General features: G+C 41.5%; 1 protein-coding gene and 1 long non-coding RNA gene across 2 annotated transcripts in view; one reads left to right on the top strand and one right to left on the bottom strand.

Moving 5' to 3' along the window:
* Positions 1 to 1,220: 1,220 nt before the first annotated feature.
* LOC142377557 (deoxyribonuclease-1-like) overlaps positions 1,221 to 21,490 on the bottom strand; it is a 29,395-nt gene continuing 9,125 nt past the window's right edge. The window contains exons 6-11 of the mRNA XM_075461785.1: positions 4,743 to 4,855; positions 3,856 to 4,010; positions 2,929 to 3,025; positions 2,695 to 2,800; positions 1,448 to 1,549; positions 1,221 to 1,356 (exon numbers count right to left, since the gene is read on the bottom strand). Coding sequence (XP_075317900.1) covers positions 1,349 to 1,356; positions 1,448 to 1,549; positions 2,695 to 2,800; positions 2,929 to 3,025; positions 3,856 to 4,010; positions 4,743 to 4,855 — 581 coding nt within the window. The 3' untranslated portion in view covers positions 1,221 to 1,348. The remainder of the gene's footprint in view (positions 1,357 to 1,447; positions 1,550 to 2,694; positions 2,801 to 2,928; positions 3,026 to 3,855; positions 4,011 to 4,742; positions 4,856 to 21,490) is intronic.
* Positions 19,353 to 20,965, top strand: LOC142377553 (uncharacterized). The gene is made up of 4 exons (XR_012769525.1): positions 19,353 to 19,465; positions 19,549 to 19,664; positions 19,751 to 19,862; positions 19,964 to 20,965. It is a non-coding gene; the product is annotated as an uncharacterized LOC142377553 (long non-coding RNA).

The following is a 21,490-nucleotide window of genomic DNA, read 5'->3' as shown; positions in this document are numbered from 1 at the left end:
TCTGATGATTAATAAACAACTCTGCTATCATACTTCTACCAGAAACATCTACTTCCACGACAACTATGCTGCAATGACAGAGCCGCATTAAAATCACAGCCGATTCAACCAATGGAACCTGTTCTGGTAACTAATAGCTCAGCAGAGGGAAATGAGAAGACTACTGATTCAACCTGGTTTCCAAATCATGTTCAACCCAGCAACCCCTCAGCCAGGCTTTGGTGGCTGGTAACTAGCGCATCAAGGGTAGCAACTAAAGAGATGGGACTAAAAACTCAACCAATGTTCATACATCCAACGGCTAATAATTTTTAAACTTATTCCCAAATCTTGGATTGAAATTGTGAGTTTAATAAAAAGGCGCAAATGTCATGATTTCCAGAAGCCCAAATTAAAAAATTAATTTCACTCCCTTTTGAAGACGTCTTTAAATCTACTGAGAAGAAGCTCTGACGCCTACTGTCGATATCATCCATTTAATCTGAATGAATATGCTTCTGTATATATTCTATGTTGGCACCTTATTTTTGAAAGCTGGACTAGTCGTGTCTCAGCAAACACTGGATGCTTTCAGACGTCTTTCTAAGTATTAAAGTAAGTCATTGCTGTTGTTTAACAAAAAAAAGTCTAACGATGGACTTTGTTTAACCTGTCTGACATGTTTAGCCCATCTGACATGCTCTAAAAATAGATAAATCTCATATGAATGTCTCTTCAGTCATGTGCAATAAACAACTTATTTCTTGAACCAAAACAGAAATCTTCATGTGGTAGATTTTCTTTTCATATAAGAAAAAACAATCAGCTTTTTAGCTGATTTTTAAAGATTTTGAAGTGATTAATTGAATTAATGTGAAAAGAAATCTACTCCCCATTAAGGAACTGAACTCAAGAGCAACTTAAGAGTCTTGCTATAAAAGCATCATCATTAAAAATCACAGTAAAACGCTTATATTGGACATATGAATGAATCTTTATTGTGTTATTACGTAGCTTTAATCTACAAAGACACTAGCTTTTCCTACAACTCATGTTCTCCAACATAGAATGTAAGTTTTTGTTACTTTAAATGTTTGTAATTAAAGTCCCCGCAGTACTACAACTAATTCTATTTGCCAAATAATATACACATCTCAGTTTAATCTGTGATTTTAAATCAATCCAAGCTGTGATGCTGGGTGAACCCAGTTAATCAGTGTGTAAAGAGTGAGTTCACAGAGTTTTGGTAAAGATTTTATTTGGTCAGTTTTGAGTACATTCACGTATTCACACTTGCACATAGAAAAGATTCCTTCAGACAATTTGTATATACTTGAATAAATGAATGTTGTCTTTTTCTACAAGGACATCACTGACCTGATGAGAAAAAAAATTAGAATTAATGTTGGACCGTTTCATGAAATCATTTGCCAGTGCAAGACCTGATAAATTCTATGTTAGTACTGACGCTTCCTCTTTGTTGGTGTCTTGGCTGCAGCATGTGGTCCTTGCTTCCCTTTTGCTGCCACTTTCTCCTTCTGTGATCCTGCTGGCCTGGACTTTTTAGGTCCTGTTGGTTAATATCAGCGGAGGGAAGACTGAAACGTCAACTTAGCACAGAATAACACAGTTTTGTGCATATTTGCTAGCAAAATGTACAGTTGCATACAATTATGAATTGAAGTGCATCGGTTTGATTCAGAGAAACTGAGCTAGTTAAAATCTGAATGAATTGGGTCAAATTCTATCTTAAGGATAAAGTTGGATGAGGAAGGCTACAAAATGAAGTTGAGGCCCCTATCCCAGTAAAGCCTGGTTTATAGTCGGTAACGCAAGACGCAAGCCGCAACGCAAGCCCTTGCGCGGTTGCGTGCGTCACCTCAATTTTCTAAACTTCACGCAAGACGCAAGCGCAAGCCACTGGCTGTGGTCGAAACCGCCTACTACTTGATCTATCTGACAGTATGCAGAGCGTTTACACACAGTGCACTTCACTCCTGCCCGAGCCGAAATCAGCCGGCCTGAAAAGCTGATTTCCCTTAAGCTATAAACTCTGTAAATATATAACTTTAGCAACATTTGAAACATTTTCAGGCGAGAAAGTTGTCGTTTAGACCCCCAAGGTGTTGAAAATCTGACAAAATACCGGCTATTTACAAGAAGAAGAAGAAGAAGCATGAATCTATGGAAGAGAGACTTGCCAAAGAGCTCCTGACGGTGAATTTCCTTTCATCGTAGTAGGCTTGTCATTGAAAAAACCCGCTACTCCACCTACTGTCCTGGCGGTGAATCGCCACGCAGCACACGCAACCGCCGACAAAGCAAAATGAAGTATAAACGTCTCGAGCCATTAACATACACGCAAGACGCAAGCGCAAGGACAGTTAAAAGAAGTATAACTCAGCCTTAAGACAGCTCAGGTGATTTCTAAGCATTTAATCTGGAAATTTCAAACAGCGGCACTAATCAGTCTGCTTTATCCTTGCTGGCTGCTTTGTAAACCAGTTTGCAACCCACCTCCACCCCAGCTCTTCCTCGTTACTGAACTAATTTAATGTCTGTTGTCAGTGATGTCAGATCTGTTCTGTATCTAGTCTTTGCTGCTGCTCTCCCCGCCTCAGCCTTTCAGCTGACTGAAATGCATGCAACAGTCACACTCCAAAGTATAATGAGAATGACTGGGATCAATACAATTAAAGATACCACTCTTTATACCTTGTCCTCCGGTGTTTGTTTGGGTCTTAGACGTCTCCCTTTTTTTTTTTGGTATGTCTGCCTTCAGCTCCACCTCCACAGGGTAATGGTCACTGATGCTGAGAGCCTTAGAAGGCAAAGAAAAATCTCATGATGAATCTCAACACTGGCTGTCCTTTAAAATGCTGCAGACTTTCAATCATCAACAAGATGTTTGTAGGTATGGAAATCAAAGCAAACAGCTGGAATTCTCACTTGTTTCTCAGTCAGTCTTAAGCCTTCCTGGAAGTTGAAAGACTTGGCAGAGCCGCAGACGATGGCATTCAGCATGGCCTCTCCATATACCACGATCCTGTTTGCAGAAGATGCATCACAGGATTTAATACACTGACTGTATGTTACAAACCTTTGTGTGCACTTGCAAGTGAATGGTAAGTGTAGACATACATGTCAAATAAGCTGCTTATTAATCAGATGATTAGTGTGTCATACAGATGTTGGTCCAGTTTTTATTCCTCTTCTTCTGTTGTGCTGGAGAGCTGAACTTCAGCCATGCATATTGATAATTAGTGTTGAAACAGCCTGTTAAAAGGCACCTGAAAGGCCTTCAGATTAGCTCAAGAACAGTGCATAGAGAGCTTTGTGGAATGGTTTCCATGGCCGAGCAGCTGCATCCGAGACATACATCACCAAGTGGAATGGAAAGTGTCGGATGCAGTGGTGTAAAGCACGCCGCCACTGGACTCGAGAGTAGTGGAGATGCGTTCTCTGGAGTGACGAATCACGCTTCTCCATCTGGCAATCTGATGGAGCAGTCTGGGTTTGGCGGTTGCCAGGAGAACAGTACTTGTCTGACTGCATTGTGCCAAGTGTAAAGTTTGGTGGAGGGGGGATTATGGTGTGGGGTTGTTTTTCAGAAGCTGTGCTTGGCCCCTTAGTTCCAGTGAAAGGAACTCTGAATGCTTCAGTATACCAAGAGATTTTGGACAATTTCATGCTCCCAACTTTGTGAAAACCCCTTCCTGTTCCAACATGACTGCACCAGTGCACAAAGCAAGGTCTATAAAGACATGGATGAGCCAGTTCGATGTGTTTATTGTTCTACAAAGCAAGTCAAACCTAACGGTGAAGTAAAGAGGAAAAACATGCACAAATTCGGTTTCATTATTACGTCTGCATCACCTGTCATAGGTGTTGTCATTATAGTTGCTTGCCGTGGTGTCGACATCATCGCCTATTAGCCAATGGAAGGGATAAGAAAAGATCCGGATACTTTCCCTCTTCTTCTTGGAGAGATAACGTCCATCCGCATTAAAGTCCCCCAAAATCATAATGTTCTGCCAAAGAAATAACATAAATGGAAGCTACGCATGTGTTTTTAAAGAACATAAATGTGGTGATAATCGCCACAACTTCTACAAGCTCAACTGTTATGTGTTAAGTTAAAGCAGTCATAGCTCTCATGTGTTTAGTAGAGGTGAAAAGTAAGAAGCTAAAGATCTATTCAGGCCATGTTTTATAATGAATATAATAGCATAAAAGATTTCTCTGCCTTTATAAGGCAAAAATTCAGCTAAGAATGTGGGAAAAAAGTGGGATGAAACTAAACCATGTGTTTGACTCGCTGCATTAAAAAGCACCATTGGCAAGTAAACAAATCTTGTTACCTTTAAATATCACAAACTAAGTTATCAGCAAATGCAAGTCCTCTTCACATCACTTACAGAACTTAAGGCCTAGGAAAGGTGGCGGTGTTACTACTTATGTTAAATAAAAATTTGATGCCTCTATAGTTCTGTCTAAATCCATCTGTAAACAACTGGAATTTCTGGATCTGAGTGTGGAAAATGGCTAAGGGCCTTTGTATAACTGTTGTTATTGCTTGTTATTGCCTCAAAGGAAACATTACAATCTTTGAAGCATGTTTTGTCCTGTCCTGTCCTGAATTATGGTGAACTTGTGTTAGCTGGTGATTTGAATTGGGACTGGCTTAAAACAGCTTCACAGAGTTCACATAGTCTTTGAACATAATTTGAGGTTGCTGGTAACACAAAAACTATGAAGCTTACTTCAGTTCCCCATTCCTTTATGACATGTTGGACCACATCGTAAATCTCATCCAGCTCCTTCTCTGAGTCCTCTGGCTTGGTGTGGACTGGAATCAGGACCAGGTCTTTAATAACTTGTACAGTGCAAAAACACAGAAAACAGAATCTTAAATACAGTGTACTCAGAGATCATGCCACATTTCACCCCTGTACAATGTAATTAATCCAACTTCACAGTGTGTATCATTACAGGCAAGCACAAGGGAGCAGGGTAAAGCTTATATTGTGCTGTAATCATGATTAAAAATGTGGGAACATTTATAAAAGTTTCCAGGATCTCATTATCCTCCACCTTCCCTGTGTTGTCTGAAGTTATAGCAGCCATGTTCCTTGAAACATCCAAACAGATATACATTAAGATTATTAGAAAATACCAAATTTTCCCCCCTGAATCCCTTAAAATTCATGTGATCTTATAATGACAAGTATGTTTTGGTATAGTGGCATATATTAATTTGATGTCCTCTTCATGAATTAAAGATAAAAAAAATTAAAAAAAGGTTTAGGTGCCCTGGATCATTTGAGCTCCCACTGCATGAAAAGAGGGATTTGTGGATGTATGTGGCCCCTTACATGTCCGCATACGTTAAGCGTTAAGTGGGGGGTGGGCAGGCCTGTTTCTACACGTTCACCATCACCTCCAACTCCAGTTTGTTGCGGTGTTGTCTTGAAAAAGAAGAGGTGCACGCTGTCTGCTGGTGACAGGTGATGCATATCTGGTTTTTTTTCTCCCAAACACCTCTTTTGTATTACCGCTTTTAGTGGGCAAAATTCAAGGATTCAAGGATTCAAAGGTTTATTGTCATATGTGCAGTTAGAAACGTGTTTCCCTGAACAATGAAATTCTTTTCTTTGTTGCCCACACTGGATGTCCAAATGTATAATAATAAAGATAAGATAAAGATAAAATAAGCATGCAACAACAATATTCTAAAAGGTTTCTTAAATAAAATAGAAATATAGAAATAAAAATATAGAAATCTGGCCTGTATACATAATGTGCAGTAGTGCGCTCAGTGTTTTATTGTGTATGGCTTAATTCGGTGTCACAATGGTCACAATATCGCCGAGGTCTTTCCTTTGTCCTTGCAGAGTCCATTTTTGTGTCAAAACAGTGCAAATTGCCAGCTGTGGTCAGACAACATTAAATAGCAAAAGGACGGGAGGTTGTCTCGCGAGTATTCCGTGTAATGACGTATACGCATATGATTGGTGGAGCTTAAAGGCTCGTGTATACTCTCGCAGCAGTGTGTCGCAGTGAGCTTGTCGCAGACACGACGCAGTTATTTTTGATTTATGCCTTGAAGTGCTGTCTGCGCTATGTTAATCCCACGCCACAACGCAAGAGGGACAATCACGAACAAGCTAGGATTGTGGGTGTTACGGTTACGGAGGTCATTCAACAACAATGGCGACTGGACGAATGCGCACTTTGATTGAGATGCAGCTGATCGATCTAGAAATAGAAGAAATATTGCTACTACTGGAGCTGGCAGAGAGGGAAAGAATCGTCACGGTTAGCATGGTTAGCGTCAGCCGGTTAGCAAACCGGAAATACGCATAGTGTAGAGCGGATGTAGAGTTGACCAATCAGAGGCCTCCTTTCTCTCCTCCCTGCGGCGATGTCTGCGGCACTGTCTGCGGTGAGTTACAATTTTGAGGAGGTGCACCAGAGTGTCTGCGTAGTGTCTGCGTGGGGGGGGGGCATGTCTGCGTTAACTGCGACACACACGCAGACGACCTGGTTTCCGAGTATAAATCAGGCTTAACGGCTCGCATAAGCTCTCGTTCAATCACGTATGAGAAACATTGTGTCGTGCAGTGTAAACAAAAAGTTTAAAGAGCAGGGGCCCGTTGCACAAAAGTAGGATTTAGACATCCAGGATGAGTTACTTAGCCAGGTTCAAGGAATCCAAAACATGGGCGCCCAGGCTTAGTTGGTTGCACAAAGGCCAATCCAGGATGAGCAGACACGGATTCATTAAGCCAGGTGAAACCGATCCTGGATAAGTGCTGCACACGGCTTTCTTAAATAGACCCCAAGATCGATCATAGATTCACTGATTCACCATGGCAACAAGGGCGGCGTGTTTCTCCCCAGCGGAGCAATAATTATTAATGGAAGCATATGAAGAGGTGACGGAGAAAATAAAACAAAAAGGAAATACTGCCACAGTTAAAAAACAAAGGGAGCAAGCGTGGCAAACCATTGCTGACCGCCTGAATGCGTAAGTAGTGCACAAATACACACTCACCACTCCACTGAAATTATCACAATTAGGCAGTGTTCGAACTACGGGGGACTCGGGGGATCCAAGACCCCCTGAAACTGACACGAGACCCCCCCGAAAACATGATTTGGGAAATGTTGGGGGGTCTCTAAAATATTGGCAAAATGTGATTTCCCCTGATGAGTTATGATTGCAGACGCGATGCGTGTGGAGGTGTGGAGCCTGTGTGCGTAATTGGCATAAAGCTGTGCTGTCCGCCGCGTATGATTCTGTATAGCTTCTCATGTGTTTTCGAGATCCGCGCTCTGAGTCAAGCGCAAGAAGCAACCAAAATGGACATGGCAGCAACTTTTTATTAAGAATGTGCCTGCCCACACATTGCCTGTACTGTTTTAGCAGTGAAAAAAAACGCAATTAAAGGACTTGCAAGCATCTTCATCTCCTTCCCTGGGCATAGAAGACTCTGTGACATCAAGGAGGAGTTCTATAGGATTGCAGGTGTGGGAGAAGGATGTCATGACATTCTCATGACTTCTGGCCTAGTTACATCGTGTGCCTTGCTGACTGGTTCAGATGAATATTGTTGATAGTTAGAAGAGTTGGTTAACATTAGGCACCTCCAGAGAGTGCCACGTACGCTTGTTTTGATAAGGACCAACATAAAGAGAGATCACAGAAGGAAGACGGCGGACATTTTGTACATTCTGTATGCATATTTTCTGTGACAGTTTGTTCAATAAACTCCCCAATGGACGGCTGACCAACGCGTGATTCGACTCATTTTCTCCACAACATAATGGTGACCCCGAATTCGTGAGATTTTGCATCTGGATCCCGGCGGAGCGTGTCCTCTGTGCCCCGACAACCGACATCAGCTGTAACAAGCCGGCAGGTTGGATTTTTTTCCTACCATTACGCAGCTGATCTCTGTTAGTGGAGCACAGCTGACGGCTTTTTCCGGCTTCCCCAAATTTAAAAGAACACAGGAGAGAGTACGGATTCTGCATTCGGTAAGCACTTCAATTCAATTCAATTCAATTCAATTCATTTTTATTTATATAGCGCCAAATACAACAAATGTCATCTCAAGGCACTTAAATAGTAAGTCCAATTCAAGCCAATTGGAATTCAATTAATTAATAATAATCATAATTCATAAAATAATCCAATTCGTTCATATAGAGCCAATTCAAAAACAATTTCCTAGCTAAGAAAACCAACAGATTGCACTGAAAACTTTTTGTTTTTCGGTCCAATCTCCCGGCCTGAGCGTGCCTGAGGCGACTGTGGAGAGAAACGACTCCCTTTTAACAGGAAGAAACCTCTGGCAGAACCAGACTCAGGAAGGGTGGCCATCCGCCTCGACCAGCTGGGGTTTGAGAAGACAGAAAGGGGGGGGGAAGGGGGAGGGCCGCAGCGGCGGCGGCGGCACTGTAACACCATTCAAAGAATATCTGTTGGAACAGGGAAACACGAGTTAATGACCACAATAATATCACATATACATAAAGAGAGTAAAGTGAGGAAAGGCGTGACAGATGAGGCCCCCCAGCAGTCTAGGCCTATAGCAGCTTAACTATGGGATGTTTCAGGATTACCTGAGCCATCCCTATACAAGGTAAACACAAGAAACTTGTGCTAACGAAAAAATAAATAATAAAATAAAGGACCAGACTCAGTGAGTAATTCCCTATACTCCCTATATAGATCTGCTCCTCACACCGCAACAACCATCTTTTTACAGCCACAAGCTACCTCAGCCTCTCACCAACTGCACACCAGTCACAGCGGGGTGGGGATGCAAACCCTGGTTCGGGTAGGGGGAGAAATAAAAGAGGTAAGATAAGCGGGAATGGGATTCAAACCCTGGTTCGGGTAGGGGGTAATGAAAGTATAGAGGGTGCCAGAGGTGGAGGCAGAACAAGACACACTAGCAGATACACTATCAGATTCAACAGACCTAACTATAAGCTTTATCGAAAAGGAAAGTTTTAAGCCTGGTCTTAAAAGTGGAAAGGGTGTCTGCTTCCCGGACATTTACTGGCAGCTTATTCCACAATAGAGGGGCCTGATAACTGAAGGCTCTGCCTCCCATTCTACTTTTAGAAACTCTGGGAACCTCAAGTAAACCTGCAGTTTGGGAACGAAGTGCTGTTAGGAAAATATCTTACAATGAGATCTTTAAGATATGATGGAGCTCGGTCATTAAGAGCTTTATATGTAAGGAGAAGAATCTTAAATTCTATTCTGAATTTAACAGGGAGCCAATGAAGACAAGCTAAAACTGGAGAAATATGATCTCTCCTGTTAGTTCTCATCAAAACTCTGGCTGCAGCATTTTGGATCAACTGAAGGCTTTTCAGAGAATATGTGGGACAGCCCAATAATAAAGAATTACAGTAGTCCAATCTTGAAGTAACAAATGCATGAATTAGTTTTTCTGCATCACTCTGAGACAAGATGTTCCTGATTTTAACAATATTACGAAGGTGAAAGAAGGCAGTCCTAGAAACCTGTTTTATATGCGAGTCAAATGATAAGTTCTGGTCAAAAATAACTCCAAGGTTCCTCACTGTAGAACTAAAAGCCAAGGAAATACCATCTAGAGTAACTATATAGCTAGACAATTTCTCCCTGAAACGCTCAGGTCCAAAGATAACGACTTCAGTTTTGTCTGAATTTAGAAGCAGACAGTTCTGAGTCATCCAGGTCTTTATGTCTTTAAGACATGCTTGTAGTCTGACCAACCTATTGGGTTCATCTGGTTTTATAGATAAGTACAGCTGAGTATCATCAGCATAGCAATGGAAATTTATGCCATGCTGTCTAATAATGTTACCTAATGGAAGCATGTATAAAGTGAAAAGAATCGGTCCAAGCACAGAACCCTGGGGAACTCCATGACTTACTCTGGTGTGTGAGGAAGATTCTTCATTTACAAGAACAAACTGAAATCTATCAGATAAATATGACTTAAACCAGCCTAATGCAGTTCCTTTAATCCCAATAACATGTTCAAGTCTGTGTAATAAGATACTGTGATCGACCGTATCAAATGCAGCACTGAGATCCACCAGGACAAGCACAGACACAAGTCCGCTATCAGAGGCTAAGAGGAGATCATTGGTAACTTTCAGCAGTGCAGTTTCTGTGCTATGATGCACTCTGAATCCTGACAGAAACTCTTCAAACAGATTATTTCTGTGTAAGTGATCACAAAGCTGAGCTGCAACTATTTTTTCAAGAACTTTAGACATAAAAGGGAGATTGGATATAGGTCTATAATGAGCCAACACTTCTGAATCAAGAGTAGGTTTTTTAAGTAAAGGTTTAATTACAGCAACCTTAAAAGTCTGAGGTACATATCCTGTCAACAAAGACAGATTGATCAAATCCAATATGGAAGTGTCAATTAATGGGAAAACCTCCTTGAACAGTCTGGTTGGGATTGGGTCTAAAACACAAGTTGATGGTTTAGAAGAGACTATTGCTGTTGTTAGTTCAGAGAGATCAACTGGGCAGAAGCCGTCTAAATACAAATCAGGTTCTAAAGATACTTCTAAAGCTGCTGTACTTGATGATACATCACTGATAATAGTGGGAAGGACTCCATCAATCTTCTCTCTGATAGAAACAATTTTATTAATAAAAAAGCTCATGAAATCATCACTGCTCAGAGTTAAAGGAATAACTGGATCAGCAGAGCTCGGACTCTTAGAAACGGACCTCTGCGCAGGGGGGCTGCTGAAATTGTAATTGTTGAAATTGTGGGCCAAGGGGAGCCGAATGTTTGAATTGAGATAAAAATTGGGTAAAAAGCAGCTTGTGAGAGTTGTAAAGGCTGGTTTAAGTCATATTTATCTGATAGATTTCAGTTTGTTCTTGTAAATGAAGAATCTTCCTCACACACCAGAGTAAGTCATGGAGTTCCTCAGGGTTCTGTGCTTGGACCGATTCTTTTCACTTTATACATGCTTCCATTGGGTAACATTATTAGACAGGATGGCATAAATTTCCATTGCTATGCTGATGATACTCAGCTGTACTTATCTATAAAACCAGATGAACCCAATAGGTTGGTCAGACTACAAGCATGTCTTAAAGACATAAAGACCTGGATGACTCATAACTGTCTGCTTCTAAATTCAGACAAACTGAAGTCGTTATCTTTGGACCTGAGCGCTTCAGGGAGAAATTGTCTAGCTATATAGTTACTCTAGATGGTATTTCCTTGGCTTCTTGTTCTACAGTGAGGAACCTTGGAGTTATTTTTGACCAGAACTTATCATTTGACTCGCATATAAAACAGGTTTCTAGGACTGCCTTCTTTCATCTTCGTAATATTGTTAAAATCAGGAACATCTTGTCTCAGAGTGATGCAGAAAAACTAGTCCATGCATTTGTTACTTCAAGATTGGACAACTGTAATTCTTTATTATTGGGCTGTCCCACATATTCTCTGAAAAGCCTCCAGCTGATCCAAAATGCTGCAGCCAGAGTTCTGATGAGAACTAACAGGAGAGATCATATTTCTCCAGTTTTAGCTTGTCTTCATTGGCTCCCTGTTAAATTCAGAATAGAATTTAAGATTCTTCTCCTTACATATAAAGCTCTTAATGACCGAGCTCCATCATATCTTAAAGATCTCGTTGTAAGATATTTTCCTAACAGAGCACTTCGTTCCCAAACTGCAGGTTTACTTGATGTTCCCAGAGTTTCTAAAAGTAGAATGGGAGGCAGAGCCTTCAGTTATTAGGCCCCTCTATTGTGGAATAAGCTGCCAGTAAATGTCCGGGAAGCAGACACCCTTTCCACTTTTAAGACCAGACTTAAAACTTTCCTTTTTGATAAAGCTTATAGTTAGGGATGGCTCAGGTGATCCTGAAACATCCCATAGTTAAGCTGCTATAGGCCTAGACTGCTGGGGGGCCTCATCTGTCACACCTTTCCTCACTTTACTCTCTTTATGTATATGTGATATTATTGTGGTCATTAACTCGTGTTTCCCTGTTCCAACAGATATCCTTAGAATGGTGTTACAGTGCCGCCGCCGCCGCGGCCCCCTCCCCCCTCCCCCCCTTTCTGTCTTCTCAAACCCCAGCTGGTCGAGGCGGATGGCCACCCTTCCTGAGTCTGGTTCTGCCAGAGGTTTCTTCCTGTTAAAAGGGAGTCGTTTCTCTCCACAGTCGCCTCAGGCACGCTCAGGCCGGGAGATTGGACCGAAAAACAAAAAGTTTTCAGTGCAATCTGTTGGTTTTCTTAGCTAGGAAATTGTTTTTGAATTGGCTCTATATGAACGAATTGGATTATTTTATGAATTATGATTATTATTAATTAATTTAATTCCAATTGGCTTGAATTGGACTTACTATCTAAGTGCCTTGAGATGACATTTGTTGTATTTGGCGCTATATAAATAAAAATGAATTGAATTGAATTAGCGATAATTAGCATTGGTTACCATTGTTAGCATTTGTTAGCATTTCGTTAGCCATAATTAGCATGGATCAGAAACACAATTAGCATTGTTTAGCAATAGCAATAAGGCAAATATTGGTTTAAATCTTAATTAGCAATAGGTTAGCATTTATTAGCAACAGCTAGGAAGCTAACAGCAATTGGCATTGGTTAGCAAGCATTAGCAGTAAGCTAATGGTAACCTAACTCCAAACTAGAAGCAAGAAGCTAAATTAGCCTAACATTGAATTAACATTGGTTTAATTTAAGTTCAAAAAACCAACCTAGAGCATAAGCTTTCAAAGCTAACATAGGCCAACCTTAACATTAGCATTGACAATATCCAATCCAATAATTAGCAGCATCTAAGCTAAATTTAGCCGAGCATTAAATTAGCATTGATTAGAGTTAGTTTAATTTAAATTGACTTTCAATAAAAAAAAAAAAAAAAAAAAAAGGGGGAATACTAATAATAAATAAGGAAAATTAGGGAAAATAAATAAGTTAATAAAAAGTCAAAAGAAGGGAACTAACTAGGTGAAACAATGGATGTAACACCAACAATAACCATCAGCGCCAAACATCCTGAACATTCCAAAGATGTTAAAAAGATATCTCAAAAATGGGATAAACGAACAAAAAATAATGTCTCACCCTGGCCAAAAGGTGGCACTTTTAACGGAGCTGCCTGTAAGATTATGGAACAAAGGATTAAAGCTTACAAACCAAAGGACAAAAGCAAAAAGAGACAGGAAAAAAGAGAGCTTGAATTAAAAGTTTTACATTTCTTTGAAAATGCAGAGCTATATCCAACACTGCCAGGAGCAGTAAACATACAAGGAGATTCTGAAATAAAAGATCACAAAATATCTCATGAACGTCCAGAACCACAAATAGCTACATCAAGCAGTCATGGAGCTCCTGAGCCAGGCGCCGTCTGTAATTCAGATCAGGCAGGGGGACAGCTCCCACAATACCAAAAATCACCCGAACTGGCACCACCAGTTCAAAAGGCATCTTCTGAAGAACATAAGAGTCCAACAGCATCAGCACCGAGTTTGATAGAAATGACACAGAGACAGTATGTGCCTTGGCAGACGCTCGACCTAGGGGGGCTGGTTGCCAGACTGCCGGATATTCACACAGGTGCAAGCAAATGGATAAGAGCTTTTGAACAAGAAACTGTGCATAAACTGTTGACTGTGGGACACATTAAGGCAGTGTGGGCACTGTGTTTTGGAACTTCTACCATGGAGGGCATTTTGAGACACAGTGAGAATGACTGGATGTTAAGCCACCGAGCTGATGGAACTGACTTTAATGCATATCGAGCTGCACTCTGGAGAGCGTTACGAGCTGAGTTTCCTGTAAGAGTGGACCTCAAAGCATTAAAGGGGGAGCCACTGTCAGAAACAGAGAGTCCGGTTGTGTACATTGCACAACAATTGAAGAAATGGAAACAAGAACTGGAACAAGACATTGAACAAAACCCAGTGCTCAACTATGTGTTCAGAGTTTTCATCAAAGAGGCTCTGCCTGCCCCAGCTCAGGGGAGGCTGGAGGATGTGGTGGGGTTGAATTCAATGTCACATGGACAATTCCGAGACCACGTGGTGCATGCAGTAGACAAATACAGAAAAGACCTGAAACGGAAGGAGCAGGAGAAGGATATGCAAAGGGAACTTGCACGGTTGCAGTTAGAAGAACTGCAAGCGAAGCAAGAAGTACGAAATGAGGCCATGACAGCGGGGGCTGCTGAACAGCCATCACAGGGGCAAGTCCATCGTCGACCCTGTTGGAGGTCAAGAAGAGGTGCACCTGGAGGACGAAGGTCTTCGGGAGCATGTTGGGCCTGTGGCGAGAGGGGACACTTTGTTTACAGCTGTCCGAGGGCACCGAGAAACCCGAGTGTTCGGCAGGACCGTGGCCAGTCCCTGCGGGGCGGAGCAAGTGACCCAGCAGGTCCAAGGCATTCCTCTGGCAGAGGAATCCCAGTATTGGTTTACATTGACATATAGAGGTAAGAAGTACACTTACATCAGACGTACTCAAAAGGGTTTAAAAACCGCCCTCAGGTGTGTCATTATTACAGAACAAAACAAAGTTTTTAAGTTAAATGTGTCACGATTACCAAGTTTCTAAAACTTGAATTTAAATATGTCACTATTACTATTACAAAACTATGACTAAGTTTCTAAAACTTAAATGTAAATAGGTCACTGTTACTATGACAAAACAAAACAAAGTTTCTGAATTTAAAATTTAAATGTGCCACTATTACGAAGTTCTAAAATTTAAACGGAACAAAGTTTCGAATTTAAATTTTAGCATTGATAGCCTAAGTTATAGTATCTATTTCTCCCATAGGGAATTACTGATATCTCTCCATCCCACTTGGAGGGAGTAAGAAAAGCGCCATGTCCAAAAAAATAAATAAATAACAAATGAATAAATAAATTAAATTAAAATAAAACAAGTATGATCTTCTTTTGGGAGGATTATGCAATAAAATTAGCTTCCTCGGAAAGGAATCATGAAAAATCCAAAGATCAAAGGTTGAAAGCACAACTGGAGAGGACAACCGAGGCTAAGTTAGCCTTTGAAAGTTTGAAACAAAATTAGCAAAAGCCATCCAAAACGGGCAACACTAAAACATGAGAAGCCATTGTTCTTACATGTCTCCGATAGACACCATATGATTTCAGAACTAATAAATCAGAGTAGGTATGTTGTGACTCGGACAGGATGTTTGCAGGTTGTGCATCTTTTGACACGTCCAGATGTGAATACAGAAGTGTGCTACATCGGATCCTGCAGATGTCATTCCACGTGAGTTTGAAGGAGAACCACATGAGTGTGTGTCAGAAGCTGTGAGATACATTAAACTGAGACCTGACTTAGAAGCAACTCCACTCGTGCAGGCCGACGTCACTTACGTTGTGTATGGATCATGTTGTGAGGTCATTTGGGTAATCATGCAGGTTTTACAGTTGTGAAACAGGAAGGCGGAGAACTTTGTGACGGTGAAAGCTGAGAAGTGTGAACGGCCATGTTCGGCACAGTTGGCTGAACTGAAGGCACTAACGGAAGCATGTCTACTGGTGTAAGGTAAGGTTACGAATGTGTACACAGATTCTGCATATGCTCATGATATTTGCTATTTGTTTGAAGCAGTTTTGGAGCAGAGAGGGTTCAGGAGGTCATACGGAAGTCCAGTGCGACATGATGTCTAAATGAAGGAGCTGATTGCAGCCATGATGCTCCTCGCGAATCTGGCAGTGGTAAAGTGTCAAATGATTGAAAAGGTAACGTAATGGTCAGTAAAGGTAATAACGCGGCTGATGAGGTAGCGAAAGTAGCATCAAAGTGCCAGCTTGCTGTTTTGGCACCAATGGTGTTACTGGAGCCAGATGTCACGCCACCACAAGGGTATTGGTCATACGTATTGGATAAATAGTGGTAAAAAATTTTTTTGGTAGGAGAATTGACTCATCTGTTTATCATTCCATCAGAGATTAGTTCAAATAATGGTTAAGTGTTTGTTTAGAAAAGTGCAAGAGGCATTCTGCAGCAGCTGCGAATCAAGCAGCGCTGTGGGGCCGTTTATCATCCACAGAGTCAAGGGATGGTTGAGAGGATCAAAGGAACCTGGAAAGTGAAATTGAATTGAATCTGTGCTTCGACTAAACTAAACTAGATGCTTTGCCGCTTGCACTAATGAGCTTTCGTATGCAGACTCATAGAGTCACGCACTAACACCGCATAAAATGCTAACGGGTCGACCCATGCCGGCACCTCAGTTGAGAGGTCCCTTTAAAGGGCCCCCACTTGAGCAGGTGCAAACAGAGTGGACAGCTTACATGAAGCAACTAACTGCAATCCACAGAACAATCTATCTACAGGAGGAGACCAGAGACTCAGGTCTCAAACAGCTGGTTGAGAGGCCAGTGGTGCCAGGCGACCAGGTGCACATCGAAGTGTTCCACAGGAAGTGGCTTGAGCCAAGACGGAAAGGACCGTACACAATGGTGCGAGCAACACCAACAGCAGTTCAAGTGGAAGGTAGCAACACATGGTACCATTTGAATCACTGCACTAAGGTTCAGACTAAAGACACAGACGAAGTTAAGTCCGAGGGAAAGGATGAACAAAAGGAAGAGGTTAAGATTTCTGACACTGTGAGCATCCAGGTGTGGGTGCTGGCCGACAGCATGGGCTCAGGAGAACGAAGCCTGGAGATGTTGGACGGGATCCCGCAAACAGGAGAGGCTGGAAGGGTCCCGTGATGAAGCCACCCCGCAGGGGAAGTAGCCAGCCTGGGTCAGATGAGTATGATGCAACAGTACACACCCACTCAGACCATGCCACGCCACAAACTTTGCCAGCAATACACACCAGAGCTAGTCGTGAAGAGGTATCTGTTATAATTGGCTTTGTTCTTAGACATTAGGAATGAAATAAGTCTCAGTACTTTTCCATATGACCTTAAGTGATGCAGGAGTAGACAGACAAAACAATCAGGAAAGTCTGGGAAACCAAGGGCAGATTGATACACACACATTATTTGAATTCCTCAGAGACATTATTTGGGCTAGTACGATTCATATCCAATCACATTTGATCAACAAGGGATCCACCGTGAGAAACTATGAGATATATATACGAGGTGTAACCGGAGATACGGGGCTCTGTCTGACGGATTCCTGCGAGAGTTCTGTCAGACTGAGACCAGCGCTGAAATACTCCACTTGTTGCCATACCAATAAAGACTTCATTTTCACTTGAATTACTCCGGTCCGTTCTTGAGCCTCCTACTAAAAGAACCAAATCTAACATATCTGCTAAGCTTGAATTTAAGTTCATGGGAATAAACGATTTGAGGAGGTGTGGGTCATGGGTCCGGAGGAGGAGACGACCAAATCACCGCCTCTGGACGCCACAACAAAGGGGCAATCTGGTAAGATCATGTCAGATTGGGTCAGAAGAAGTTGTTCACAATGGTTGTAAGAATAGAAAGATTTTTTGGGGAAGACTAGGGGGATTTGATACCATTAGCACTACAGGATGGAATAATCATGTTAACCCAAGAACAGACGGAGTGTACATGCACAGGTAAAGTCAGGAAAACAGTGTAACTGTGGAAGAGGGTTTAAGGCAGCACATGATATGTGGTATAGTTGCATGGTACACTACGAGGGAACTGACAGCGACGGAGTGTCTCATATGCGCAGACGCTCCAGGAGCATTGCCTGTTGTTGTTCCAGAGCCACACACCTTCAGAGACTGTCCAGTGGTCCAGCAATGGGAATGCAGGAAAGGTAGGTTCACATCGGCAGAGGATAAATGGTTATTGTTTCCTATGTGTGGTATTAAGTGCAGATCGATGTTTGGGCCAAATAAATTACATAATTGTTTTCAAAATAAGGAAGGGCCACAAATTGGAGTCTTCTTGTGCGGAATTTAATCTGAGTACATCACAGGATGGGCCTCCCACTGATTATAGAGCAGATTACGATGGTGAGTTTGAATGCTTTTGGAACTCACGTAGGTAATACTACTGTTAAATAAAACCAATATGTATTAGGATTTATTTATTTGGATCAATAATGTGGAAATATAGAAATTATCATTTTAACGCTATATCTTTTTGGGGATCAGACACACCCAGTAGCTGAGAGTTACTGGATGTGTGGAGATGATGTTTTGTTAAATGTGATACCCAACAGGGAGATAGGTCTTTGGGCACTGGTGAGGAGGAAGACATCGGTTGTGTTAGTGTATGACAAGGTAAACGAGATGCGAGGTTTGGATGTGGAAAAAGGGAGAGTTAAAGATCTAGTGATGACTACATCAGGGATAAGCACGTTTACTTGGATGCAATAGGGCAGCCGAGAGGGATTCCTTTCGAGTTCAAAGCACGCAGGGAGATTGCAGCTGGATTTGAGTCTATTTTGCCGTGGATCATATTTAACAAAATGGTGAGTGGATTAATTACATATAATACAACCAACAGAGGATTCGTGACTACACAAGTGAAGGGTTTGCAGGCTTTGGAGAACAACTACATGAGACGAGTATGATGGCTTGGTAGAACAGGCAAGGTTTAGAATGGATATTAGAAGGGAAAATGGTGTGTGCCAGATGGTTGGGGAAAATGTTGTACATTTATACCCGGGAACACTGCAGCTGGTGGGACGTTTACAACTGCCGTAAAGGAGTTCAGAGAACGGAGGGAGGAGCTGACGTGTGATGCTGGTGGAGGTGAACGGTGGTGGACTGGTCTGTTTGGGATTTTGGGAAAAGGGGGGAGCGATGACGGTTAAAGGTCGCCAGTGGGGTGGGGCCGTAGGTGAGTTTTCCCAAGATAAGAACATGAGTTATGAAAGTAGCAGCCGGTGGGTTTTTCGCACCTATGCACTGCGAACAGTGGACAAGTGTGATGGCAATGTAAAACTTGTAGTGTTGTTGAATATATCGTTTAATTTAATTTAATCATTTAATCATTTTATGTGATACGGGTGCGTATATATAATCGTTTTCATTTATTCACAAATGTTCCCTTTGTTTGAGATTGTAGAATTATTAGAAAAATTTAGTGTTGATTATGTTAATTAATTAATTAACTATGTGGGATGATTTTCTTTCATTTTAAATTATTTCTTTATTAAATCACTGATAAGTGATTTCAGGGGGGACTATGTGGGAGAAGGATGTCATGACATTCTCATGACTTCTGGCCTAGTTACATCGTGTGCCTTGCTGACTGGTTCAGATGAATATTGTTGATAGTTAGAAGAGTTGTTTAACATTAGGCACCTCCAGAGAGTGCCACGTACGCTTGTTTTGATAAGGACCAGCATAAAGAGAGATCACAGAAGGAAGACGGCAGACATTTTGTACATTCTGTAAGCATATTTGCTGTGACAGTTTGTTCAATAAACTCTCCAATGGACGGCTGACCAACGCGTGATTCGACTCATTTTCTCCACAACACAGGTAAGACATTTTTTTTTTTTAAATTACAGTTACAATTGCAATGTTAACATTCAGAGTAAGATACTCATTGCATCATATTACAGGTTTCCCCAATGTCATTGGTGCAGTGGACTGCACACACATCAAAATAAAATCCCCCTCAGGTGGCCATGAGGGGGATTTTGTGAACAGGAAAAACTTCCACAGCATCAATGTACAGGTGAACATGACTTGATAAAGTTGATTAATGAACACTGTACATTGCCTGTGATGTGCATTAATTGGTTTAACATCTTATCATTTCAGATGGTCTGCAATGCTGACTATTTGATCAGTAATGTTGTGGCAAAGTGGCCCGGCTCGGTCCACGACTCCTGAGTGTTTCGGAACTCAGAGATCTATCGGCGCCTATCACAAGGTGAGCTACAGAACCTCTATTGATAACCACTTTTAACATCATGGCTGTGTTAAGACTGTCACTACTTATGAGGTTGTGATGGTAACATTTTGTATTCACAGGTGAATTCCTGGGTGTATTGCCGGGTGACGGAGGGTATTTCTGCCAGCCTTTTCTGCTCACTCCATTTGCAGACCCTCTGGAGGCACAACTGGCATACAACCATGCCCATGCCAGAACAAGGGCCCGGATACAAATGACATTTGGCCTACTGAAGGCACGCTTTCAGTGTCTGAAACACCTGAGAGTCAGCCCAGACAGGGCATGTGATATCATTGTGGCCTGTGCTGTCCTCCACAATGTGGCCTGCCTGAGAAAGGAGAGGGCCCCCAGAGTGCCAGCTCTCATAGACTGGGACAATCCTGCCATCTTCCCGGATGACGACTGTGGTCGGCTGGTCAGAGACCAATATGTGTTAAATTATTTCAATTAATATGCATGTTTATTTAAGTTGGGCCTGCAATGGCAGAGGAATTTTTGTTAGGTTTTTGTGCTGTATAGGCTAGGCACTTTTATTTGTTTAGCCCATTTTTACAAACAGTTTGTCTCAAACTGCATGCTTTGATTCTGTGCTTTTTGTCATGTAGAGCACTGTGTGACTTCAGTTTTGAAAGGAGCTGATGGTTTACTTGCTTTGATTTATCCTTGTTCAATAAAGGAACATCATGGTACTCTCTAATGTGTATTTATATTTATATGGTGATGTACTTCATGTGTAGTCTGTGGGAAACTAAATTATCTAGTGGTTCATCTAAAATCTTTAGTTATCTAAAATGATTGTAATTAATGATCACAAATGTTTCAATAATGATAGTGGGTATGGTTAAATGTTTTAACAATATGTTCTAGGCAGTGGAATAAATATTGGTTTCCATATGTGGCGACCGCTGACTGAGATAAGGAATGAGATTAAATAGATCCTGGAACTTAGCCTGGTCTGGAGCAGGCTAGCTTCACAGAATAAATCTCCATGGTAACTTACGTCTGAACATATCCCACTTCCCTTATCCTACTTTTGTGCAACCGGATCACGGATAAGTTGATCCAGGATAGCCAACATATCTGGCGGCAGAAAGGGAAACAGAAATCGCTGAGGTCCCGTGCTGTGAAAACTGCCCTGGTTTGCGGAATACAATGGCTGGAAGACGACTTGCTTTCAACTCCCCAGCAACTCTCTGCGGGTCTACAGGTTTGTGTGTTTTTTTCTACTTGCACATGACCATTTGATTGTTTAATTTTAGTCTTGTTGACACTGTACAGCACTTGGGACAGTTCTCGCTGATTTTAAATGTGGCAAGGCAAGGCAAGGCAATTTTATTTATAGAGCACAATTCATACACAGGGCAATTCAAAGTGCTTTACAGCTACATAAAATCACAAGAAGGCAATAAAACCATTAAAAAGAAATAATAAAAAAAAAAAGAAAAGAAAGAAATTAAAAAAGAAAGAAATTTAAAACCCATTAAAATAATCATTAATTAATTAAAAAGTGAAGAGTGCAGATCAAATACTTTCAGGTGTCATATGCACAGCTAAATAGAACTGTTTTCAGCCTGGATTTAAACATTGTCAGAGTTGAGGCCTGTCTC

Source organism: Odontesthes bonariensis, chromosome 3 (genome assembly GCF_027942865.1).
Source record: "Odontesthes bonariensis isolate fOdoBon6 chromosome 3, fOdoBon6.hap1, whole genome shotgun sequence".
In the NCBI taxonomy this organism is placed as follows: domain Eukaryota; kingdom Metazoa; phylum Chordata; class Actinopteri; order Atheriniformes; family Atherinopsidae; genus Odontesthes; species Odontesthes bonariensis.
This window is presented reverse-complemented; position numbering and strand designations above follow the sequence as displayed.